At 47.6% G+C, this 26,039-nt stretch overlaps 1 protein-coding gene across 2 annotated transcripts; it reads right to left on the reverse strand.

Annotated features, from left to right (window-relative positions):
- Positions 1 to 2,025: 2,025 nt before the first annotated feature.
- LOC115467335 (D-aspartate oxidase-like) lies at positions 2,026 to 24,606 on the reverse strand. 2 transcript variants are annotated; one of them, XM_030199207.1, is made up of 5 exons: positions 24,369 to 24,606; positions 21,731 to 21,905; positions 13,518 to 13,626; positions 10,268 to 10,444; positions 2,026 to 3,836 (listed from the first exon to the last, which is right to left on the reverse strand). In XM_030199207.1, exons 2-5 carry the CDS (start codon positions 21,900 to 21,902, stop codon positions 3,269 to 3,271), a joined length of 1,026 nt encoding a protein of 341 aa, XP_030055067.1. In that variant the 5' UTR covers positions 21,903 to 21,905; positions 24,369 to 24,606; the 3' UTR covers positions 2,026 to 3,268. The 2 variants fall into 2 exon arrangements, with proteins under 2 accessions (XP_030055067.1, XP_030055066.1); XM_030199206.1 differs by lacking the exon at positions 24,369 to 24,606 and adding an exon at positions 24,153 to 24,226.
- Between the last annotated feature and the right edge of the window lie 1,433 nt (positions 24,607 to 26,039).

Below are 26,039 nucleotides of genomic sequence, written 5' to 3' on the forward strand. Positions count from 1 at the left end.
GCAGACTGTGAAGAAGAGCAGCCTGCTGTGTCTGTTCCTCCAGGTCCTCCCCAGCCTCCAAGGGGGGGGGGGGGGGGTCCAGTGCCGGAGTCATTACTCCATCCTCATTCATCTCGACCTATCCGCCGCTTTTGACACTGTCAATCACAACTTACTTCTTGCCACACTGTCCTCTTTTGGGTTCCAGGGCTCTGTCCTCTCCTGGTTCTCCTCTTATCTCTCCCATCGTACCTTCAGAGTACACTCTCATAGTTCTTCCTCCACCCCTATCCTGCTCTCTTTTGGCGTCCCTCAGGGATCTGTCCTTGGACCCCTTCTTTTCTCAATCTACACCTCTTCCCTGGGTTCCCTGATCTCATCTCATGGCCTCCACTATCATCTTTATGCTGACGACACCCAGCTTTATCTCTCCACACCAGACATCACTGCGGAAACCCAGGACAAAGTATCGGCCTGCTTATCCGACATTGCTGCCTGGATGTCCAACCGCCACCTGAAACTGAACATGGCCAAGACAGAGCTTATTCTCTTTCCACCCAAACCCACTTCTCCTCTCCCTCCACTCTCTATCTCGGTTGATAACACCCTCATCAACCCCCGTCTCATCTGCCCGCAACCTCTGAGTCATCTTCGACTCCTCCCTCTCTGCACATATCCAGCAGATAACCAAGACCTGTCGCTTCTTCCTCTATAACATTAGCAAAATTCACCCTTTCCTCTCTGAGCACACCACCCGAACTCTCATCCACTCTCTCATTACCTCTCGCCTTGACTACTGCAACCTACTCCTCACTGGCCTCCCACTTAGCCATCTATCCCCCCTTCAGTCCGTTCAGAACTCTGCTGCACGCCTTATGTTTCGCCTGGACCGATACACTCATATCACCCCTCTCCTCAAGTCACTTCATTGGCTTCCAATCAGGTACCGCATTCAGTTCAAGCTTCTGCTACTAACCTACAAATGCACTCGATCTGCAGCCCCTCCTTACCTCTCAACCCTCATCTCCCCTTACATTCCTACCCGTAACCTCCGCTCTCAGGACAAATCCCTCCTTTCAGTACCCTTCTCCACCACCGCCAACTCCAGGCTCCGCCCTTTCTGCCTCGCCTCACCCCATGCATGGAACGGACTCCCTGAGCCCATACGCCAGGCCCCCTCCCTACCCATCTTCAAATCATTGCTCAAAGCCCACCTCTTCAATGTCGCCTTCGGCACCTAACCACTACACCTCTATTCAGGAAATCTAGACTGCCCCAACTTGACATTTCGTCCTTTAGATTGTAAGCTCCTTTGAGCAGGGACCGTCCTTCTTTGTTAAACTGTACAGCGCTGCGTAACCCTAGTAGCACTCTAGAAATGTTAAGTAGTAGTAGTAGTTCTCTCTCCTGCTCCTGTCGGGACACAATCACCCGGGTCCCGTCAGGAGCAGGAGAGAGAAAGAGACCCCGGCGCCGGGCCCCCTGCCCCCCCTCTTGGAGGGGGGACTTCTGTCTCTCCAATCTTGCACATGGGGGCTCAGTGTTATTTCCTGTCCACTTTCCCTCCTCCGTCCTGCACATAGAAAGACAGTCTCCCTTCCCCTCCTGATCTCACTGTTCACATACAGGAGCGTCACCCCTCTACCCCCCCTCCCCAATACACAGCCTCTTCCTTTCTCCCTCTCCCCCTCTCTACTTCCACCCTTCAGATGCAATTTTTTTTCTTACATTTGTACCCCGTGTTTTCCCACTCATAGCAGGTTCAATGCAGCTTACATATTATATACAGGTACTTATTTGTACCTGGGGCAATGGAGGGTTAAGTGACTTGCCCAGAGTCACAAGGAGCTGCCTGTGCCTGCAGTGGGAATCGAACCCAGTTCCTAAGGACCAATGTCCACCACTCTAACCACTAGGTCACTCCTCCAATGATTCAGGTGGCCAGGAATGCAGAGTAGCAAAAAGTGTTTTTCTCTTCCCAGCCCATGGGGATCCCACGCAGACGGTCTGTGCTTGTACTGTGCTGATCAGGCATATTTATTTATTTAAAGTTCTGTTTATTAATCAAAAAATGACAATAGGTCCAACAAGAGGGCTGTAAACAGTACGATATATAGAAGAGGGATAAATAGCAAATATCCCTCCGACAACCAGAGCACTCCTTAAAATACAACAACAGTGTGGCCAACATGATCATCCTTACTGCAATACGACCCCTTCCCAAGATCCCAACTCTCCAAATCAGAACCCTTCCCCACCTACAACAGTCCCCCCACAACAAGTGAAAGGATAAAACAATCAATCGAAGTACTATTATACAATTACACAGCCAACCTATGTCACTCCTCACTCTCATAGGCAATGATTAAATGTAGACCCTCCCAAATGGTCAGAAACGATTTTTGTCTTTTAAGGGATAAGTGGGCATCTCTACTTTCCAATATCATAAGTTCATACAGCTTATTCCTCCAATGCCAATAAGAGGGTGAATCCTTTCTCACCCAGCATCGCAGGATACAGTGTTTGGCAAGAATACAGGCTTTAGCCAGAAACAACTGCTTACCTTTAAGTAGGGTATCGCACTCTGAAAGTTTCCCAAACAACAACCCAAGTGGTGAGATCGTAAGACTTTTCCCCAGTAGATATGACAAATATCTGACTATTTTAGACCACAAGTGTCGTATCCTAGGACACCTTCAGAGTGCGTAAACCAAGGTACCCTCCCCCGGGCCACACTTGAGACAGGTCAGGGATGAAGCAAGTCCCATTTGAAATGCTTGTGTGGTAGAAAGGTAAGCTCGGGTCTGATCAGGCATATTAACAGAATGCCTCAGGGGTGGGTGGAATCTTTAACAGATGAGTTTGTGAACCACAGATTCTAGAGCCAGAGAAAGCCTTGGTAGGCCGTGATACCTTTCACAGGACCAAGACGTGAGTTTCATCGATAACATACAGGTCTCCCTTCAATGGGTACTGTACAAGGTCTCAAAGGCCCATAGCTAATGTAACTTCTGATGAGAGCCAGATAGCAAGTAAGGTAAGAAGACATGTACATGACAGCTTCTTGATTAAAACTGGATGAGGAGGAGTAAGGAGAGAAGCCGTATTCACAATGATTCCCTGATGAGAGCCAGATGGGCAGCAGTCAGAGCAAAGCTGTGTTCATGATAGTTTCCTGGTAAAAGCGGGAGCTGAAATAAGGGGAAACAGCACAAAGGGAAAGTCCAGCACCTTGATAGTAAGAGTCGGACACTAGCTCACGACCATCACCAAGCAGTCATGTAGACCTCTAGAGTTTCGCTTTTGCTGAGGAGCCTCTCAGTGATGCTATGAGCTCTTCCACAAGGTGAGTTGCCTCTCGGGCGGTACCCCAATGCACAGAAAATCCACCTCCACCGTGCCCATAATTGTGTATCACAGGCAGCTGGTAACTGCCTTGGAGCAGCACCTCCTTCTCCACTCTGATGGCCGATCTGGTAGGCCTGAGTCCTACATGCTCTGTTATTGCATAAGCCTTCTTCAGGGAGGGCTCCAGAGCACAGCAGCGGTTCAGGATATCCTGGCTGGCAGTGGCATCTGTTGACAGTCTCCAGTCATCCTTCTGCCTGGTCCCACCAAGGGTCACACTGCTCATCCCTGGGTAGATGTAGGTGGATCCATCACTAACTCGAATGAAGTGAGTCACCCAGGGAGCCTGCACCTTCAGCACCTGGCCTCTGACAGGGTAGAGCTTTGAGTCCCCCACAAGGGCTCGTGCTCCAAGCCCTGAGCAGTTGACGATAACGTCATAGTGACCATGCAGCTCCCATACGTCCGTAATCTTTCTATCTTCTATTTGGCCTCCATTTTCTCTTAATCTGCCAGGAAAAAGAAAGCAAGAAAAAGCTGTGAGTGATCTTGCTCATCATAGCATCTGCTGAAATGCTACCTGTTCCACGTGCAGGGCCCAAGAGACAGGTAGAGCGCCAGAGTCTCAATGCACGGATGAGACGATGGTGCAGGGAGGAGGGTTTTAGATTTGTTAGGAACTGGTCAACATTCTGGGAAAGGGGGAGCCTATTCCGAAAGGATGGGCTCCACCTTAACCAGGATGGGACCAGGCTGCTGGCATTGGCATTTAATAAGGAGATACAGCAGCTTGGCTCTCAAGTGTTATGGAGAAACTTAATGAATTCTCTGTAAACCTGGAGGATGTAATGGGGCAGTTCTACAAACTGAAGAGTAGCAAATCTCCTGGACCGGATGGTATTCATCCCCGAGTACTGACAGAACTGAAAAATGAGCTTGCGGAGCTATTATTAGTAATATGTAATTTATCCTTAAAATCAAGCATGGTACCAGAAGATTGGAGTGTGGCCAATGTAACGCCGATTTTTAAAAAAGGTTACAGAGGAGATCCTGGAAATTATAGACCGGTGAGTCGGTGCCGGGCAAAATGGTAGAGACTATTAAGAACAAAATTACAGAGCATATTCAAAAGCATGGATTAATGAAACAAAGCCAACATGGATTTTGTGAAAGGAAATCTTGCCTCACCAATCTACTACATTTCTTTGAAGGAGTGAACAAACATGTGGATAAAGGTGAGCTGGTTGATATTGCGTAACTGGATTTTCAGAAGGCGTTTGACAAAGTACCTCATGAAAGACTCCAGAGGAAATTGGAGAGTCATGGGATAGGAGGTAGTGTTCTGTTGTGGATTAAAAACTGGTTAAAAGATAGAAAACAGAGAGTAGGGTTAAATGGTCATTATTCTCAATGGAGAAGGGTAGTTAGTGGGGTTCCCCAGGGGTCTGTGCTGGGACCACTGCTTTTTAATATATTTATAAATGACCTAGAGATGGGAGTAACTAGTGAGGTAATTAAATTTGCTTATGACACAAAGTTATTCAAAGTAGTTAAATCGCGGGAAGATTGTGAAAAATTACAAGAGGACCTTACGAGACTGGGAGACTGGGCGTCTAAATGGCTGATGACGTTTAATGTGAGCAAGTGCAAAGTGATGCATGTGGGAAAGAGGAACCCGAATTATAGCTACGTCATGCAAGGTTCCACGTTTTATTTATTTATTTATTTATTGCATTTATATCCCACATTTTCCCACCTATTTGCAGGCTCAATGTGGCTTACATAGTTTAGTAATGATATTGTCACGGACCAAGAAAGGGATCTAGGTGTCGTCGTTGATGATACGTTGAAACCTTCTGCTCAGTGTGCTGCTGCGGCTAAGAAATCAAATAGAATGTTAGGTATTATTAGGAAAGGAATGGAAAACAAAAATGAGGATGTTATAATGCCTTTGTATCGCTCCATGGTGCGATCGCACCTCGAATATTGTGTTCAATTCTTGTCGCCGCATCTCAAAAAAGATATAGTGGAATTAGAAAAGGTGCAGAGAAGGGTGACGAAAATGATAAAGGGGATGGGACGACTTCCCTATGAGGAAAGGCTAAAGCGGCTGGAGCCCTTCAGCTTGGAGAAAAGGCGGCTGAGGGGAGATATGATAGAGGTCTATAAAGTAATGAATGAAGTTGAACGGTAGATGTGATGCGTCTGTTTACGCTTTCCCAAAATACTAGGACTAGGGCGTATGTGATGAAGCTACAATGTAGTAAATTTAAAATGAATTGGAGAAAAATTTTCTTCACTCAACGTGTAATTAAACTCTGGACTTCATTGCCAGAGAATGTGGTAAAGGCGGTTAGCTTAGCGGAATTTTAAAAAGGTTTGGACGGCTTCCTAAAGGAAAAGTCTATTATTAAATTGGCTTGGGGAAAAACCACTATTTCTGGGATAAGCAGTATAAAATGTTTTGTACTTTTGTTGGGATCTTGCCAGGTATTTGTGACCTGGATTGGCCACTGTTGGAACAGGATGCTGGGCTAGATGGACCTTTGGTCTGTCCCAGTATGGCAATACTTATGTACTTGGGATTCTGAATGGAATGCTGCTACTCTTTGGAGCTCTACATGGAATCTTGTTACTCTTTAGGATTCTAGAATCTTTCTATTCTTTGGGGTCCTACATGGAATGTTGCTATTGTTTGGGTTTCTGCCAGGTACTTGTGACCTGGACTGGCCACTGTTGGAAACAGGATGCTGGGCTTGATGGACCTTTGGTCTTTCCCAGTATGGCAATACTTATGTACTTATGTTATGTACTTATAAGAACTGAAGCACAGAGAGATCAAGACTTAGCGAAGAAGGTTTGTGCAGCTGGGATTATAAAAGATGAAAAAAAACCCACCTCAGGCTCTCCCTACTTCCCTGCCATAAAACCTAAAACAAAACAAAACACCCTCCAGGCTTGGAACTGGCTTGCCAAAATCCCATCTCCTTACTCCTCTGCCCCTGCCCAGCTGTTGCTAGTTGTCAAGCCAGAAGCCAAATCTTCCTTACAAGTAAATTTCAAGCAGCCGTGGGCTGAATATTTAGAGAAAGATAATTGTCTGGTTACATTTTCCTCGCAACAGCTTTTAAAACATGAACTTATGTCTTTATCAGCCCAAAATAATGAAGGTCCACAAAGGGAGGATAAGAAGCCCTATTTTATTGAAACGATCTTTTAACATAGGCAATTAAACTTCTATGATTGACAGATGGGGAAATGCTTAGTTAGATGAGCCGGGCAGACTGGTAGGGATAAGACTCCAGTGTATATTTTGTTTATGACATTATCCCAAACAAGTTTGAGTTCAATGTGGCTTAGAATAAACAGTATAACAAAGAATCATGCATAAGACAGTGGCATAGGAAGGGCAGGGCGGTGGGGGCGGTCCACCCCGGGTGCATGCCGCTGGTTCTCTGCTCCCTCTGCCCCGGAACAGGTTACTTCCTGTTCCGGGGCAGAGGGAGCCAGTGGAGCCGACAGGCGCGCGGCTGCTCTCTGCACCCTCCAACAGCCAAGAATGCACCCCAGGGGGGGGGGGGGGCTTGATGCACCGGGGAGGGGGGTATCATTGTGCCGGGGGGGGGGGGGGGGGGCTTGATGTGCCGGGAGGGGTGTCATTGCACTGGGGGGGGGGGGTGTTGTGCTGCACCCTGGGGGGAACGGACGCCACTGTATATTTTCAGCTATCTACTGGTGTAATAATCAGTGTATTTTGATAGTGTACAGAGTTTTGTCATTTACTTTGTATTCTGCCATATTATTATTTTTATATCTATAATAAATAATATATTTCCATTTTGGCCTTATTCCTTTCATTGATGTACAGCCTGACAAGAACCTAAGGGCCACATTTAGGTACTGATCATCCCCTTTTGCCAAACGAGTCCAGAGTAATTGCTGAATATGTAATTTTCTGTCACCTTACAGGGCCTTACACCGATTAGAGATCCGATAGGGAGGAGGGCTCCAGGGGTAGGAATAGGTGGGGAGAGAGGCTTGTGGAACAGGGAAGGAGAGTTCTTGGGGTAGACAGTTGATTTTGTGTGTGTGTTTGTGGGGGGGGGGGGGCACTTCAGGTATCTTCTCTTCCTCTACTTTGCCCCTGTCCTTCCCTCCCCTGGTTCCCGCTTACCCTACTCTCTCCCTCCTCACTGCCCGGCTGCTCCCAGATTGCTGCTCTTCCTCTCAATAGAAGTGCCGAGTAAGAACATAAGAGTAGCCATACTGGGTTAGATGAATGGTCCATCAAGTCCAGTATCCTGTTTCCAACAGTGGTCAATCCAGGTCACAAGTACCTGGCAGAAACCCAAATAGTAGCAACATTCCATGCTACCAATCCCAGAGCAATAGCAGACTATGGACTTTTCCTCCAGGAACTTGCCCAAACCTTGTTAAACCCAGATACACTAACTGCTGTTACCACATCCTCCGGCAAAGAGTTTCAGAGCTTATCTATTATTTGATATGATACAGACGTTCAAATATTTGAAAGGTATTAATCTGCAAATGAACCTTTTCCGGAGATGGGAGGGCAGTAGAACGAGAGGACATGATATGAGAGTGAAGGGGGGCAGACTCAAGAAAAATGTCAGGAAGTATTTTTTCACGGAGAGATTGGTAGATACTTGGAATGCCCTCCTGCGGGAGGTGATGGAGATGAAAACGGTAACGGAGTTCAAAAATGCATGGGATAAACATAAAGGAATCCTGTGCAGAAGGAATGGATCCTCAGAAGCTTAGCCGAGATTGGGAGGCGGGGCTGGTGTTTGGGTGGTGGGGCTAGTTCTGGGCAAGACTTCTACGGTCTGTGTCCTGAAAATGGCAGATACAAATCAAGGCTTTTTTTGAGGAGGTACCTGGGGGTACTGAGTACTGGCACCTTTTCCATTGTATGCTAAAATTGACCCATGGATTGCAAGTTTTAATGAAAGGCTCTACACACCAATTTTGCCTTGTCATAGATTCTGAGACTGGTTGCAGGAGGTCTGCCTATTTTGGAGTTCGTCCCTCAGTGATCACCCCACCCCTGAAGGATGGTCTAGCATTTGAGTACCGGCACCTTTTTTGCTAGAAAAAACACACTGGTTAGATGAATCTCCAGAACGATGGAAAGCATAAAGAGATAATGTGCAAATTACAGTTTGAAGTCTCATCGCAGAGAATCTGGGATGGTTTGGTGTAATTAGCTCTACACAGTAACAAGCACTTTTTCCTTTTTATATATGTTATATATAACCATATTTATATACTAGTAAATAAGGCCCGTTTCCGACACAAATGAAACGGGCGCTAGCAAGGTTTTCCTCGGAGTGTGTATGTTTGAGAGAGTGTGTGTGTGAGAGTGACTTTGTGAGAGAGACAGATTGAATGTGTGTGGCTGCAAGTGTGTCTGTTAGAGAGTGTGTGTGTGAGATTGACAGTGTGTTTGAGTGGGTATGTGAGCGAGAGCGAGAGTGTATGAGAGTGATAGAGTGTTTGACAGTGACTGTGTGACACATAGAGAGTGAATGTGATCGAGTGTGAGACATAGCGTGTGTTGTAGACAGTGTTAGAGAGTGAGAGAGACAGTCAGTGTGTGAGAGAGAGAGAGAGTGTGTGTGAGAGATAGTGTGTGTGACGGAGATACATCCCCCCCCTCCCTATGTTGGCTGGAAGGACCCCCTCCGTCTGCATCTGCCACTGTGTTGTCGCAGGACCCCTCATCTCCTTGTCTGGTCAGTCTCCCCCCCTCCTTTCAGGTCTCCCTACAGCCCTTCTCTCAGGACTGTGGGTCGCCCCTCCCCCCTTCACCTGTGCTGTCAGGACCCCCTCCTCCGCCTCCATCTGTGGTCTGTGTACCTGTTCTGGCCCTCATCCTCCCCTCCTTGTGCCTGAACTGTTGCTTAGCCTGTGGCAACAGTGGAGAGAGCTGTGCAGGACCTCCTGTTCCAACCCCCTTGTCATGTTTGTAGAGAAAGAAAAGAGGGAAAAAGAGGAAAAGTGGCATAATGTTTGTAAAAAGGAAGAGGGGCACGGCAGGCAGCGACCAGCTATCAGCTGTGCAAGTGTAAACAAAAGAAAACAAAAAGGAGTTTTGTGCTGCCTGTTCAGTCCCAGCTCGTATTCTCTCGTATTCGCTGCTTGAAAGGACAGGAGGGGAGGGTGCACAGCAGAAGCTGACTTACTTTGCCAGATGCGAAGCAAAAGCTCCTGCCCTCGTTAGTTCTACATTCAGCTGCCAAGGCCACCGGAGAAAACAGAGGGAGGAGAAACGGGTGCAGAACTCCTCCAGCACATGTGCACAGCAAAGCGAGTGACGCTCCTCCCGAGTGACCCCTTCGCCTCTGACGCTCCTCCCTTCTTCTATTTGACTTCCCTGATAGGTCCCTCATTGGTGTGATGCTCCTCCCTTTTCCTGTTTCAGTTCCCTTTGATAGGTCAGAGCGGTGCAGCTGTGACGCTCCTCCCTTCTCTGATAGGTCAGGGCAGGGCAGAGATGTACTCTGATAGGTCAGGGCGGGGCAGATTCAGATCATGGCGGCGCACAGATGGACTGTGGTTAAAAGTGGTTACAGAGCTTCGAACATACGAACTTTTGAAGCCTCAAAGTGTGGTTCAGAACGTTCATGGTGCTTTTTATGTCCAGTTGGGGCGTGGCGTAGGTCGCAGATGGAGCGTGGCTGAGGGCGGTGGTGAGTAGTCCGAATAGCCAGGAGGACTACAGCAGTTCAGGACTTCACTGCCACAGTTGGAGGGAGCTTCAGAACGTTCAAGGTGGGATTTATTTATATAGATAATCATTTTTTTCGTAAATCCTTGAAACCTCAAATCTTTTAAAAAATGAACATGAATTCTTGAGGACCCCTGGGATCTCCATCCAGCACACTGTCCGACAGGACGCTCGTGCTGATTGACCCACCTGCTCTCCAGCCAGCGCAGGTAACGCTGGGAGTCGCACTTCAGCGTGGTGAAGGCTTGGCCAAACTGATGCTCGGGAAACTTCTCCAACTCGGCCATGGACATTATCCGAAATCCAAGGACAATGTCTGCCCAGAATGGGAACTTCTCCTCTGGAGCTGTTTGGTGTATCTGCCATCTGAAGAAAGAAAGAAAAGAAAATGTACTTAAAATGCTCTTTTCTACCCCATGAACCATCACATCATATAATACTCAAGAAATAGGTTTCCTTGACTGATTACTCTCATCTGTATCTTTTCTTCTCTTAAACCTGGTACAGACGCACAAGACTGTTCAAATACATTTGGTGTGGGGGGTGGGGGGGTGGGGAGGCTTCTTCATCTAAAGGTACATTGAGTATAATATATGAGTTTTTTTCATTCGTGGTTTTCTTTTTCATTTTGTATTTTGGGGTGTTTGTCTCCCTTCTAATGGTCCATCTTTTGATGCTTCCTCATTGCTACAGACATACCTCTTCACGGACTTCCCATCTACCCCAGAAACACAATCAGACCACCACGAACATACTTAAATCTTCACTACCCTAGCTGCAAAGGACTCAGGTACAAATCAATTTATGCATCGAGCTTCTCCTATATAAGCATGCAAATGTGGAATGCACTACCGAAAGCCATGAAAACAATGTACGACCACCTTAACTTCCGGAAATCACTAAAGACCAACCTGTTCGAAAAGGCATACCCTACTGACCCAACTTAAGTGCCTGAACCCTGCAACACAATGAAATCAAAGCTCGTAATGAATCACTATATAACTCTTCTTCTCTACGATTCCCTAATGTGTCTGTAACACATGAATCTCATTCGACAATAACATCACTCTGTATTTGTTTCATCACCGGAGGTGGCTAACGCCTCACGGTACTATGTAAGCCACATTGAGCCTGCAAATAGGTGGGAAAATGTGGGGTACAAATGTAACAACTAAATAAATAAATATTTTTTTCTAGACTAATAAACGTGAAAGATATCAGAAAATCTGTCTGTATGTTCTTATAGTTCATATTTATTAGATACAATACATGCCAATAAAAATATCTAACACAATAGAAATTCTGTGTGTGTGGGGGGGGTGGGGTGGGGTGGGGGGGAGCATGATGGAAAGGCAAGGAAGGGTGAAGACAAAAGGTAAAACTTACAATTTGTACGGAAAAGAGAAACATAAGATACAGAAGGGACCACGGGTTAGGAAGGTCAGAAATCCAGGGCTGTACTGCTACCAGCAGAAAAAAGCCTATCAGCAATTATGAGGAAACATCTGAAGATTTAAAGACTGCTCCATTCAAATGTCCAAGGGCAAAACATTCCAAAGAATGGGTGCAAAGGCACTGAAACAGGAACCTCGTGTACGACGCAAGCTAATCAATCAGTGAGAGGGAACAGGAAGTATATTATGCTGGGTGGAGCAAGGGGACCAAGAGGGTGTATAGGGTATTAAGAGATCAGACGGGAATGAGGGGAGACCAGAATGGTAAGTACAAAAGGCAATACCAGGGAGCTTAAAGCCAATGTTCAGATACCAGGAGAGGAGTCACGTGCTCAAATTGACCCTTACTGAGAAGTAGCCTGATGGAGGTATTCAAGAGTTTGAAGCTGATAAAACTGAATTTATAGTTTGTTAAAACTTACTATACCACCCAAAGTAACTAGCAGATCTGGGCGGTTTACAGACTAAAACCAAATAAAAATAAAAGCAGGAAAAGAACTACAATATTTGACAGGAAAGAGGACAACCAGCCATAGAAGGAAAGCCCTGATATAAAGAATTGCAGTAGTCAAGTTTAGAAACCGCAAGTGCAAGAAAGTCCTCGGGAGGAAGTATCCAAAACAGCGCAAAGTGAGCAAATTTGTTATAAGGTGTAAAAACACTTCTGGACAACAGAGGGTAGATGCTGCTGAAAATGAAGGTCCTTATCAAGAATCACGTGGAGGGGCATAATCGAAAGGAGTGACCAAGATTTCCTCAGGACGTCTTCGCAGGACGTCCCAGCGAAGGGGCGTGGAAACCCGTATTATCGAAACAAGATGGGTGTCCATCTTTCATTTCGATAATACGGTCGGGGATGCCCAAATTGCGAAATTTAGGTCAACCTTAGAGATGGTCTTCCTCGATTTTCGGCGATAATGGAAACCGAGGATGCCTATCTCAGAAACGACCAAATCCAAGCCCTTTGGTCGTGGGAGGAGCCAGCATTCGTAGTGCACTGGCCCCCCTGACATGCCAAGATACAAACCGGGCACCCTAGGGGGCACTGCAGTGGACTTCAGAAATTGCTCCCAGGTGCATAGCTCCCTTACCTTGGGTGCTGAGCCCCCCTTCAAAACACCCAAAACCCACTCCCCACAACTGTACACCACTACCATAGCCCTAAGGGGTGAAGGGGGGCACCTACATGTGAGTACAGTGGGTTTCTGGTGGGTTTTGAAGGGCTCACATTTACCACCACCAGTGTAACAGGTAGGGGGGGATGGGCCTGGGTCCGCCTGCCTGAAGTGCACTGCAGTACCCCCTAAAACTGCTCCAGGGACCTGCATACTGCTGTCATGGAGCTGGGTATGATATTTGAGGCTGGCATAGAGGCTGGAAAAAATATTTTTTTTTTGAGGGTGGGAGGGGGTTAGTGACCACTGGGGGAGTAAGGGGCGGTCATCCCCGATTGCCTCTGGTGGTCATCTGGTCATTTAGGGCACATTTTTGTGGTTTGGTCGTAAGAAGAAAAGGACCAGGTGTAGTCATCCAAGTGTTTGTCAGGGACGCCCTTCTTTTTTCCATTATCAGTCGAGGACGCCCATGTGTTAGGCACGCTCCAGTCCCGCCTTTGCTAAGCCTCCGACACCCCCCCCCCCATGAATTTTGGTCTTCCCCGTGACGGAAAGCAGTTGAGGATGCTCAAAACTGGCTTTCGATTATGTTGATTTGGGTGACCCTGTAAGAAGGACGCCCATCTTGTGATTTGTGTTGACAGATGGGCGTCCTTCTCTTTGGAAAATAAGCCTGATAGACTACCTTCACAGAATCTTTCAGGGGGAGAAAAGAAGTCTTAATAGTATTTTCTCAGCTACGATGAGCCTGAGTTCAAGTTCAATCCACTGGGGATCCATGTTATTATAGCAGGAATTAAGTCAGGTGGACTAGATGGGCGTTTTCATCCTTAGTGTCCTAGTTTCTTAGACAGAAATCTGAAATCTTACCCGGAGAGTAGGTGAATCCCAGCATCTGCAGCCTCGGCAGAATTGCAGATTGTCAGAAGGTAGCTAAAGGTTTCCTGGAACCAGCGCTTCTGCTGTTCAATTGGTGTGTCTAATTCAAGAAACAAAACAATTTCGAGAGATACATGAGCAACCCTTGCACAAGACTGACATAAGACATAAGACATAAGCATTGCCACACTGGGACAGACCAAAGGTCCATCTAGCCCAGCACCCTGTCTCCGACAGCGGCCAATCCAGGTCACAATCACCCGACAAGATCATAAGTACATAAGTAATGCCACACTGGGAAAGACCAAAGGTCCATCTAGCCCAGCACCCTGTCTCCAACAGCGGCCAATCCAGATCACAATCACCCGACAAGATCCACGGAGCAAAGCATTTTGTACTGCTTGTCCCAGGAATAGTGGATTTTTCCCTACGTCCATTTAATAACATTCTATGGCCTGACTGAGACATGAAATAAAAAAAATAAGGTGATACCTTTTCTTATTGGACTAACTTAATTCACTTTTTGACTAGCTGGCAAAGGCCAGAACCTTCTTCCTCAGGTCAGGACAGTTTAATATCAGAATATATAAGTGAAATATAAGAGCATGCCAACGACAAGTCTCAAGGCAAGGGGTAAGGTAGGGGAGGGTGAGAAACAGGATAGATGGGTGACCAGGTTACAAGATAGTATGATTTTATGGTTTATTTGATAGGAAACCCAGTTCTCTTTAAAATCCTTTCTTGATGACTTGCATTTTTTCAGTTTAAATTCCTAGAATGTTTTTTTAATGGAGTGATTAAAATTATTATGCGTTCCTAGATTGTTCCAAAATTCCGTCTTACTATTCTGACCCTAAAGGTCATTGATGCAGTGCTGTGATGCAGAGGTGTCACCTTCATTTGCTTTGTGGTTTCTGTTGTGCTTGTATGAGTTAATTCTTGTCTTTAACATCTCCAGAATCTGCCTCCTTCTTCACATTTTCTGCACTGAGTAATGATATATATTAGATTTGAGGAACAGCGTGAGTAGGATCCCCTGATGTTGAATCCATGTGGGTAAATTTGGGATCCTGGGATATGTGCTGATAAGGGGCAAGAACTTGTGGCAATCAATAATGACATCTTTAGCACAAGCCTCATACCTTCATCTGAGCTGCTTCAGGCAATTCTGTACTGAAAAGAACCAATCCCACTAATCCTTATATAATAGAAACTGGGGAGAAGCCAATTTCAATCAAAGAAAGTATTTTTATGATGAGGAAATAAGGGAAGATTCAGTAGAGGCTGAACAATTCAGCCAAGCTAGAAGTCAGTGAGAAATGTTGATTCTTTTGGCTCACTTAATTAGCTGTATATATCATTAACCTCCCAAAAAGCTTTCGTTCCTCATTTTGTGATTTTTCTTACTTCTTTTAACTTCTTTTCTATGTTATTTGAAAACCACCGCTAAGCTAACCGCCTTTACCACATTCTCTGGCAACGAATTCCAGAGTTGAATTACACATTGAGTGAAGAAAAAAGTTTCTCCGATTCGTTTTAAATTTACTACACTGTAGCTTCATCGCATGCCCCCTAGTCCTAGTATTTTTGGAAAGTTTGAACAGACGCTTCACATCTACCCGTTCAACTCCACTCATTATTTTATAGACCTCTATCATATCTCCCCTCAGCCCCCTTTTCTCCAAGCTGAAGAGCCCTAGCCACTTTAGCCTTTCCTCATAGGGAAGTCGTCCCATCCCCTTTATCATTTTCGTTGCCCTTCTCTGCACCTTTTCTAATTCCACTATATCTTTCTTGAGATGCGGCAACCAGAATTGAACACAATATTCGAGGTGCGGTCGCACCATGGAGCGATACAAAGGCATTATAACGTCCTCATTTTTGTTCCCCAGGTTCTCAGGCTCCTGCATTAACCTTTAGGCCTAGTCCTCCAAGGAGAGTTGAGAGAGACTACTTTGAGGGACAGAGTGTGACTTGTAGACGCTCACGTGTCATAGCTTGGACAGAATAGGGTGGTTAGGCTTAAGTCCCAGATGGTTGCTCCGGCTTGTTCCAGCTTGCTCCTGCCCATCTTGTTCCTGCTTGTTCCAGCGTGTTACGACTTGTTCCAACTTGTTCCGGCTTGTTCCAGCTTGCTCCTGTTCATCTACCCCAGCTTGTTCCTGACCGCTTGTTCCAGCTGCTACCCGCCTGCCTGTCAACACATCGAGTAACCTGCCTGCCTGCTCACAAGCCTCTCAGCCATTGACTTACCTACCTGCCTGCTAGCTTCTCAGCCCGAATTATAGCTACGTCTTGCAAGGTTCCGCGTTAGGAGTTACGGATCAAGAAAGGGATCTGGGTGTCGTCGTCGATGATACGCTGAAACCTTCTGCTCAGTGTGCTGCTGCGGCTAGGAAAGCGAATAGAATGTTGGGTGTTATTAGGAAGGGTATGGAGTCCAGGTGTGCGGATGTTATAATGCCGTTGTATCGCTCCATGGTGCGACCGCACCTGGAGTATTGTGTTCAGTACTGGTCTCCGTATCTCAAAAAAGATATAGTAGAATTGGAAAAGGTACAGCGAAGGGCGACGAAAATGATAGTGGGGATGGGACGACTTTCCTATGAAGAGAGGCTGAGAAGGCTAGGGCTTTTCAGCTTGGAGAAGAGACGGCTGAGGGGAGATATGATAGAAGTGTATAAAATAATGAGTGGAATGGATCGGGTGGATGTGAAGCGACTGTTCACGCTATCCAAAAATACTAGGACTAGAGGGCATGAGTTGAAGCTACAGTGTGGTAAATTTAAAACGAATCGGAGAAAAGTTTTCTTCACCCAACGTGTAATTAGACTTTGGAATTCGTTGCCGGAGAACGTGGTACGGGCGGTTAGCTTGACGGAGTTTAAAAAGGGGTTAGATAGATTCCTAAAGGACAAGTCCATAGACCGCTATTAAATGGACTTGGAAAAATTCCGCATTTTTAGGTATAACTTGTCTGGAATGTTTTTACGTTTGGGGAGCGTGCCAGGTGCCCTTGACCTGGATTGGCCACTGTCGGTGACAGGATGCTGGGCTAGATGGACCTTTGGTCTTTACCAGTATGGCACTACTTATGTACTTATGTACATTGACTTACCTACTCGCCAGTCCAAAACCCAACTTTCCAGCTCTATCTATCTACTTAACACCTCAGTCACCTCAGTCACTCCATAGTCGCCTGTTAACATCTGTTAACTGCTTATCACCTCAGTCACTACATAGTCACCTGTCTCACCTCAGTCACTACTTATGGCCCCGGTCCACGTTCTCTTCCTTGCCCTGTCCCTTCCTAATCTTCTTTCCCCCCCACTCCCACTGTCTACCACTAGAACCCGCTGCCCTCCCACCCTACCCACCACGGCAATACCCTATTCACCCTCATCCCCCACCACCTCACCATCCCTCCTGTCCCCCGCCTCCTTCCTAGCTCTTAACCTTCAACACTTCCTTCCTGCCATTAACCCATCCCCATTCCTCCTTAGTACACCTCGTCTTCGTCGCCTTCGCCGCCCGACCTCCCCCACCCTCCCCCGCATTCTCCTGCTCCTCCTCCTGCTATCCGCGGGAGACATTAACCCTAATCCAGGTCCCCCTCGCCTGTCCCCGTCCTATCCATGCAAACGATTCCGAGATGTCTCCAATCTCGTCTCTATTCCCCTCCCCCCCTTCTTCCCTCCCCTTCTCATGTGCCCTGTGGAATGCCCACTCAGTCTGTAACAAACTGCCCTTCACCCACGATCTCTTCATCTCTCGCTCCCTTCAACAGCTCGCCCTAACCGAAATCTGGATCTCCCCGGAAGACTCGGCCTCAGTTGCGGCCCTCTGCCATGAAGGTTATCTCTTCTCCCACACTCCCCGCCTGGTTGGCCGCGGTGGAGGCGTTGGGCTACTACTCTCGCCCTCCTGTAGTTTCCAACCCCTCCCCCTACTGCAGTCTCACTGCTTCTCATCCTTTGAAGCCCACTCCATCCGGCTATTCTACCCGCTGCCACTCAGAGTCGCAGTCATCTACCGCCCCCATGAAAAATCCTTCTCTTCCTTCCTCACCGACTTTGATGCGTGGCTCTCTGTCTTTCTTGAACCCTCATCACTGTCCCTCATTCTCGGAGACTTCAACATTCACGTTGATGACCCATCCAACTCTAACGCTTCTAAGTTCCTCACCCTAACATCCTCCTTCAACCTCCAGCTGTGCTCCACCACCCCCACTCACCGTGACGACCATTGTCTTGACCTAGTCCTCTCCTCCTCCGGCTCACCCTCCAATTTCCATGCTTCTGCTCTCCCTCTCTCCGATCATCACCTGATCACATTCACACTTCTTCACCCCCCCCCTGCCCTGTCCAACTTTAACCACCACCTCCAGGAATCTCCAGACTATTGACCCCCCCACTCTATCCTCTAGTATCTCTAATCTCCTCCCCTCCATCATGTCCTCTGAGACTGTAGACAAAGCGGTCTCCGCTTATAATGCCGCTCTCTCCTCTGCTTTGGACACCCTCGCTCCATCCACCTCCCGTCCCACAAAGCGTACTAGTCCCCAGCCTTGGCTGACCCCTTGCATCTGCTACCGTCGCTCCTGCACCCGATCCGCTGAACGCCTCTGGAGGAAATCTCATACCCATTCAGACTTCCTTCACTACAAATTCATGCTATCCTCCCTCCAGTCCTCCCTATTCCTTGCAAAACAGGACTACTACACCCAATTGACCAATTCTCTCAGCTCCAACCCTCGTCGTCTCTTCACCACCCTTAACTCCCTCCTCAAAGTGCCCCCCGCTCCCACTCCCCCTTCATTCTCTCCTCAATCACTGGCTGACTACTTCCGCGACAAGGTACAAAAGATCAACCTTGAGTTCACTACCAAGCCACCTCCTCCTCAGCCTGTAGCCCTATCCAACAACCAACCAACCATGGCCTCTTTCTCCTCCTTTCCTGAGATCACCGAGGATGAAACCTCCCGCCTTCTTTCCTCCTCGAAATGCACCACCTGTTCCTCCGATCCCATCCCCACCAACCTACTTAACACCATCTCCAATACTATCACCCCCTCCATCTGTCGCATCATTAACCTTTCTCTCTCCACTGCAACTGTCCTTGACACCTTCAAGCACGCAGTAGTCACACCTCTCCTAAAAAAAACCATCACTTGACCCTACCTGCCCCTCCAACTACCGCCCCATCTCTCTCCTCCCCTTCCTCTCCAAAATACTTGAACGCGCCGTTCACAGTCGCTGCCTTGATTTTCTCTCCTCTCATGCCATCCTAGATCCACTTCAATCCGGCTTTCGCCCTCTACACTCGACAGAAACAGCACTCTCTAAAGTCTGCAACGACCTGCTCCTCGCCAAATCCAGAGGCCACTATTCCATCCTCATCCTGCTCGATCTATCCGCTGCGTTTGACACTGTCAATCATGATTTACTTCTTACCACATTGTCCTCTTTTGGGTTCCAAGGCTCCGTCCTCTTCTGGTTCTCCTCTTATCTCTCCCACCGCACCTTCGGAGTACACTCTCATGGATCTTCCTCCACCCCCATCCCACTATCTGTTGGAGTTCCCCAGGGATCTGTCCTTGGACCCCTTCTCTTCTCAATCTACACCTCCTCCCTAGGCTCACTGATCTCATCTCATGGTTTTCAGTATCATCTTTATGCTGATGACACCCAGCTATATCTCTCCACACCAGACATCACCGCGGAGACCCAGGCCAAGGTATCGGCCTGCTTATCTGACATTGCTGCCTGGATGTCCAACCGCCACCTGAAGCTGAACATGTCCAAAACCGAGCTCCTCGTCTTTCCACCTAAACCCACCTCTCCTCTTCCTCCACTCTCCATCTCAGTTGATAACACCCTCATCCTCCCCGTCCCATCTGCCCGCAACCTCGGAGTCATCTTCGACTACTCCCTCTCCTTCTCTGCGCATATCCAACAGACTGCCAAGACCTGTCGCTTCTTCCTCTTCAACATCAGCAAAATTCGCCATTTCCTATCTGAGCACACCACACGAACTCTCGTCCACGCTCTCATTACCTCTCGCCTTGACTACTGCAACCTACTCCTCACCGGTCTCCCACTTAGCCATCTATCCCCCCTTCAATCCGTTCAGAACGCTGCCGCACGTCTTATATTCCTCCAGAACCGATATACTCACACCACCCCTCTCCTCAAGTCACTTCACTGGCTTCCGATCAGATACCGCATACAATTCAAACTTCTCCTCCTTACCTACAAATGCACCCGGTCTGCGGCTCCTCACTACCTCTCTACCCTCATCTCCCCCTATGTCCCCGCCCGTAACCTCCGCTCACAGGACAAATCCCTCCTTTCAGTTCCCTTCTCCACCACTGCCAACTCCAGGCTCCGCTCATTCTGCCTTGCCTCACCCTTTGCCTGGAACAATCTTCCTCAACCCCTATGCCAAGCTCCCTCCCTACCCATTTTCAAATCGCTGCTTAAAACTCACCTCTTCAATGCTGCGTTCGGCACCTAACCTTTCGTGAAATATAGTATTCCCTATCAGACGGACTCCACACTTGTCTTTAGATTGTACACCTGTCTTTTAGAATGTAAGCTCCTTGAGCAGGGACTGTACTTCCATGTTAAATTGTACAGCGCTGCGTAACCCTAGTAGCGCTTTAGAAATGTTAAGTAGTAGTAGTAGTAGTTTACTCTCCTGGATGTAAGAGTGTGACTTCTGGGTATAAAGGGGATTGAGAAAGAAACTGAAGGACTGGCTGCTGGGAATGAGAGGAGAATCAAGAGAGAAAGTGACTATAGGGGATGGGGGATTCAAAGAAAGAGATCTGAGGATGGAACAGACAGATCTTGACTGCTGGGGATGAAGGGGGACAGAGAGAGCAAGTGCTGAATTGTTTCCTTGTGGGGGCTGTTGCTCGGGTTTTTGGGATCAAATATTTGGGACAGAATCAAATGGATCAGGCTGGGAAGAGGTGACTGCAGGGACAAGGTGCAGCGAAGGGCGACTAAAATGATAGCGGGGATGGGATGACTTCCTTATGAAGAAAGACTAAGGAGGCTACGGCTTTTCAGCTTGGAGAAGAGACGGCTGAGGGGAGACATGATAGAGGTATATAAAATAATGAGTGGAGTGGAACAGGTGGATGTGAAGCGTCTGCTCACGCTTTCCAAAAATACTAGGACTAGGGGGCATGCGATGAAACTACAGTGTAGTAAATTTAAAACAAATAGGAGAAAATGTTTCTTCACCCAACGCATAATTAAACTCTGGAATTCATTGCCGGAGAAGGTGGTGAAGGCGGTTAGCTTGACAGAGTTTAAAAAGGGGTTGGACGGTTTCCTAAAGGACAAGTCCATAGACCACTACTAAATGGACTTGGGAAAAATCCACAATTTTGGGAATAACTTGTATAAAATGTTTGTACGTTTGGGTAGCTTGCCAGGTGCTCTTGGCCTGGATTGGCCGCTGTCGGGGACAGGATGCTGGGCTCGATGGACCCTTGGTCTTTTCCCAGTATGGCATTACTTATGACACCCTTAGGGTCCTCCAGTGAATTTCAGCAGGGGTTCAGTCAGGGAACAGCACCCACATCTACCCTAAGCTCCTTCCCTCATTTAGAAATAATGGGCCCGATATTAAGCCAGCCCTTGGAATGGAGCTACTGAATGTACGTTGAGCAGTGCAATGTCTTAGTAAAATGCATTTCTGTCCACACTGATTCAGTTTCTGTTTCAAAACTAGCTCACCTACCCATAGGCACCAAACAATGAAGGAACTTGCTCAATAGTGAGGGTGCTCAGCACCCAAAGGGCCTGATCCTGTGTCCTCCCCTGCCAGACTCTCTGTATCTATATTCCTATCTGCAAGTTTGAAAGCTATCAAAGCAGTGTACATTCAGGTACAGTTTCTGCAGGGCTTTTATCTCTGTATTAATGGCAAACTTTCTTATCATTCATCTAGTTCTGTAACTCATTAATCTCTCAGAGAGAGGGGGAGACTTTGAACGCTAAGGATGGGCCATTTGCCCCTTACCCTGCTGTCATGTTTCAATACACAGAAGGTACTGCCAGAACAGTAAAGTCCTCTCCTCAGAACCAAGCGCTGGCAGGAACTTTCTTTTCTACGAATGCCCTTTGTTTTAGTTTTGCATTGGGCAGAATTCACGAAGACCCGTTAAAGCAGGGGAGAGCTCCACTCACCTGGGTAACGGTGGGGAATAAGCATCCCAGCAGCAACATCCCCCGTGGTGTTGGGAGTGAACTTGTCTGCAATGACAGTGACCGAGCATCGTGGCAGAGATTTGGAAATGCAGACAGCGGTGGAGAAGCCCACCAGCCCACCGCCAATTACCGCCACTCTTCTCATCGGCATTAGCTGTGGGGGAAGGAGGATGCTTCGTGTTACACGCATTTAGTTGAAATCATTTGTATTCGCTAAGCATGCACGCGAGATGAGAGGAAGCAGGGTGGACAACATGCAGAGAACAGCGCTGGAGAAAGGCTTCAGCTGGCGGAGGTTGGGGAGCCCTAGATCCAATTTGGGGGGGGGGGGGCCCAGGCTCCCAAGATCCCCCATAGCTGCACCACTGGTGCAAATGCCTAATTCTGCGAATGCCCCTGACCCATCGTTGCCCCTTCTGCGATTGCATCCCTTTTGGAGCTGCTCGCTCTGAAATTTTAGACACGCATGTGTTAGATTACAGTGTACAGCAGATCCGTGTGCGACTCCTAATTAATGTCAATTAAGTGCTCATTGTTAGCGACTAATTGACTGACTCATTTATGGGTGGATCTGGGATTCATGCCCAGATGTAGGCCAGGGGTTTGTCACAGTGCCTCAGTTCTAATCCTAGCTCGGTCCCTGATTCTCTTTCAGGGGCATTTTCGAAAGAGAAGGGCGCCCATCTTCCGACACAAATCGGGAGATGGGTGTCCTTCTCTCAGGGTCACCCAAATAGGCATAATCGAAAGCCGATTTTCAGTGCCCTCAACTGCTTTCCGTAACGGGGACGACCAAAGGCAGGACTGGGGCGTGCTTAACACATGGGCATCCTCGGCCAATAATGGAAAAAAGGGCGTCCCTGACAAGCACTTGGCTGACTTTACTTGGTCCATTTTTTTTCACGACCAAGCCTCAAAAGGTGCCAGAACTGACCAGATGACCACCGGAGGGAATCGGGGATGACCTCCCCTTACTCCCCCAGTGGTCACCAACCCCCTCCCACCCTAAAAAAAAACAATTTTTTTTTGCCAGCCTCTATGCCAGCCTCAAATGTCATACCCAGCTCTATGACAGCAGTATGCAGGTCCGTGGAGCAGTTTTAGTGGGTGCAGTGCACTTCAGGCAGGCGGACCCAGGCCCATTCCCCCCCCCCCCCCCACCTGTTACACTTGTGGTGGTAAATGTGAGCCCTCCAAAACCCACCACAAACACACTGTACCCACTGCAGTGCCCCCTAGGGTGCCCGGTTGGTGTCCTGGCATATGATGGGGACCAGTGCACTACAAATGCTGGCTGCTCCCATGACCAAATGGCATGGATTTGGTCGTTTCTGAGATGGGCGTCCTCGTTTCCATTATCGCCGAAAACCGGGGACGACCATCTCTAAGGACAACCATCCCTAAGGTCAACCTAAATGTTAAGATTTGGGCGTCCCCAACCGTATTATCGAAACGAAAGATGGACGCCCGTCTCATTTCGATAATACAGGTTTCCCCGCCCCTTCGCCAGGACGTCCTTAGAGATGGGCGTCCCCGTTTGATTATGCCCCTCTATGTGACCCTGGGTGAGTTGCTGGGGGGGGGAGGGGGGTAATTCAGTAAGTGAGCGCCTTTTAGGTGTCCTGATGCTGCACAGGCACTCACTTACTGAATTACCCCCCCCCCCCCACTACTACTACTACTTAACATTTCTAGAGCGCTACTAGGGTTACGCAGCGCTGTACAAATTAACAAAGAAGGACAGTCCCTGCTCAAAGGAGCTTACAATCCACCCCCCAGTAACTGATATGGGGTTGAGCTGGTACTCTATAATGGGCATCTGAGCGCCCGGAACCCATCATAGAGTACCAGCTCAACCCGATATCAGGGTGGCTAAAATCTAGATGCTCAGTTATCAGCCACAGACCCGACACCACTACAGGCTCCTAAATGCTGTAAGGATGATCTTAACTTACAGGCCCCCCCCCCCCCCCCCCCCCATCATGCATTCACAGGCTCTGCCATTCCTGTGCTCCCTTACAAGTTCCCTTCCCTAGAAAAGTGATCATTTGCAGGATTTTGGTACCTTTGAGCTTTGATACCATGAGCCAGTGGCTTACCCAGTTTACTCCTTAAACTGGCCCTTTCCCTCATCTTTCGCTCACATTTGTCCCGAAGACGCCTCTGCCTTTTGAAAGCTTATTAAAAAATAAAAGAAAACCCTATCAGCCTTTTTCTGTCTCTTCTTTTCTGTTGCTGACTCTCTGGCCCTGGTTGGGTCACTTTCCCTCCTTGTCTCAGTTCTAATCCCAGCTCTGCTACTGACTTGTGTCACTTTAACTGTTTCTACGTCGGTTCTAATCCCGGTTCTGTCACTTTCTCTTCTTGCGTCTCAGTTTTAAGTCCCAGCTCTGTTACTGACTCCAAGCGGCACTGAAACAAGTCCCTTGTTGTGCCTCTGCTCCATTCACTGCACTGCCTTATTCTGCTCTGCTTGAGAAGACTTTGCACCTTAATATCAGCTGTGCTTGGGCACCATTTTAATAACAAAGAGAGTGAGAAAATATTCCTGTGAGCTGCACATAATGCAATTACATAAACCCTCTTGGACCAGGAGAAATCGGAAAACCAAACCTACCTTTGGAGACTGAGCCTGGAGCTGCAGGCAGAGGAGCAGGTGGACTCCCAGCTGACGTTTATCTGAGTGCAGTTGCTGGATTCTGCACAGTCACAGTGCGATAACCACCAGGGCTGGCTCCTAGTGACACAGTAAACAGGCTGCCAGGCATCGCAGTGTTTAAGAACGTGGGTCCCTGGGTAGCAGGTCAGTAGGGGAGGACCCGGGAGGAACTCAGAGGTTATAAAAGGGAAACCCTGTGGGAAGCATTTTCTCTCTGCTTCTGCTTCTTGACAAAGTAACTAGCAGTAAACGGGATCCTGTAGTATTGTCACCAGTGGATTGATTATCTGGACAGTCAGTTGTTATATTGCATCAGACATTTAAGCAGATTGGGGAGTCAGACCTTAACCGGGGCTCGGGTGGAATTGCAGTCTACATAAGCACCATACTGGGACAGACCAAAGGTCCATCAAGCCCAGCATCCTGTTTCCAACAGTGGCCAATCCAGGTCACAAATACCTGGCAAGATCCCAAAAAAGTACAAAACATTTTATGCTGCTTATCCTAGAAATAAGCAGTAGATTTTCCCCAAATGCATTTTAATAATGCTCTATGGACTTTTCCTTTAGGAAGCCATCCGAACCTTTTTTTAAACCCGCTAAGCTAACTGCTTTTACTACATTCTCTGGCAACAAATTCCAGAGTTTAATTATACATGAAGAAAACTTTTTTTTGGATTCGTTTTAAATTGACTACTTTATAGCTTCATTGCATGCCCCCTAGTCCTAGTATTTCTGGAAACAGTAAACAAGCGATTCACAGCTACCCCTGGCTGATAGCAAGACCTTTGGGGTGGCTGCCCGAAGGAAGCACGCAGTTACTGGAAGCCTAACCCGGATGGTACTGAAGTACATCGGGAGTGTGAAATCCGCTCTGGCTTCTAACTGAGCTGCAGGATAAGCACGAGGGTTAAGCACATGTATTAACCCATAAATTGTATTATTCTTTATCATCACCTGGAAAACAATATGATTCATAATTGAACTGTATGAAGATCAATGCAGTGAAACCATCAGTTAAGAAGATAATAAAGTTTCCAGTTCTTTTGATCCTCTGACTGTTGTGTGGTTCCTGAGTGGATGAGCTGACGGGGCCAGAGTGAGTAAGTGGCTGCAGTGCCTCTCGAGCCCCCCCTTCTAACCTGGGATAGCAGGACCGGGTTATACCAGCACACATGCATACTTAGACAAATGCTCATGCTCACAAATGACTCATGCTCAAACACACGCGCCGACGGCACATACACGCACACCTACGTGCAAACATTCAGAAGATCGCTGGCTTTTTCCATAATTGAGTCCTGGAGTACCTCTTGCCAGTCAGGTTTTCAGGACACCTACGATGAATGTGAACAAGTGTGTCTCTTCCTGGGTCAGTTTGAAACTACTACTACTACTATTAAACATTTCTATAGCGCTACTAGACTTACGCAGCGCTATACAAATTAACATGAAAAGACAGTCCCTGCTCAACAGAGCTTACAATCTAAATTGGACAGACGAACAGACAGCTAGGGGTGGGGAAATTGCAGTGGGAGGGGTGATACGTGAGGGTGTTATCCAAATCTAATCTGGAGAACAAGGTCAGTGCCTGGCAGGCTTCTACCGTCCCTGCCCTGAAAATAGCAAG

Source organism: Microcaecilia unicolor, chromosome 3 (assembly GCF_901765095.1).
Source record: "Microcaecilia unicolor chromosome 3, aMicUni1.1, whole genome shotgun sequence".
Taxonomy (NCBI): Eukaryota; Metazoa; Chordata; class Amphibia; order Gymnophiona; family Siphonopidae; genus Microcaecilia; species Microcaecilia unicolor.

Excerpts from the sequence above, each read along its gene's own strand:
- LOC115467335 (XM_030199206.1), bottom strand. The coding sequence starts at position 24,197 with ATGGAGCAGAGGCACAACAAGGGACTTGTTTCAGTGCCGCTTGGA. Across the intron at positions 21,906-24,152 it reads TTGTTTCAGTGCCGCTTGGA|CTAATGCCGATGAGAAGAGT; the intron begins GTCAGTAACAGA and ends CTTCCCCCACAG. Across the intron at positions 13,627-21,730 it reads TATTCCCCACCGTTACCCAG|ACACACCAATTGAACAGCAG; the intron begins GTGAGTGGAGCT and ends TTCTTGAATTAG.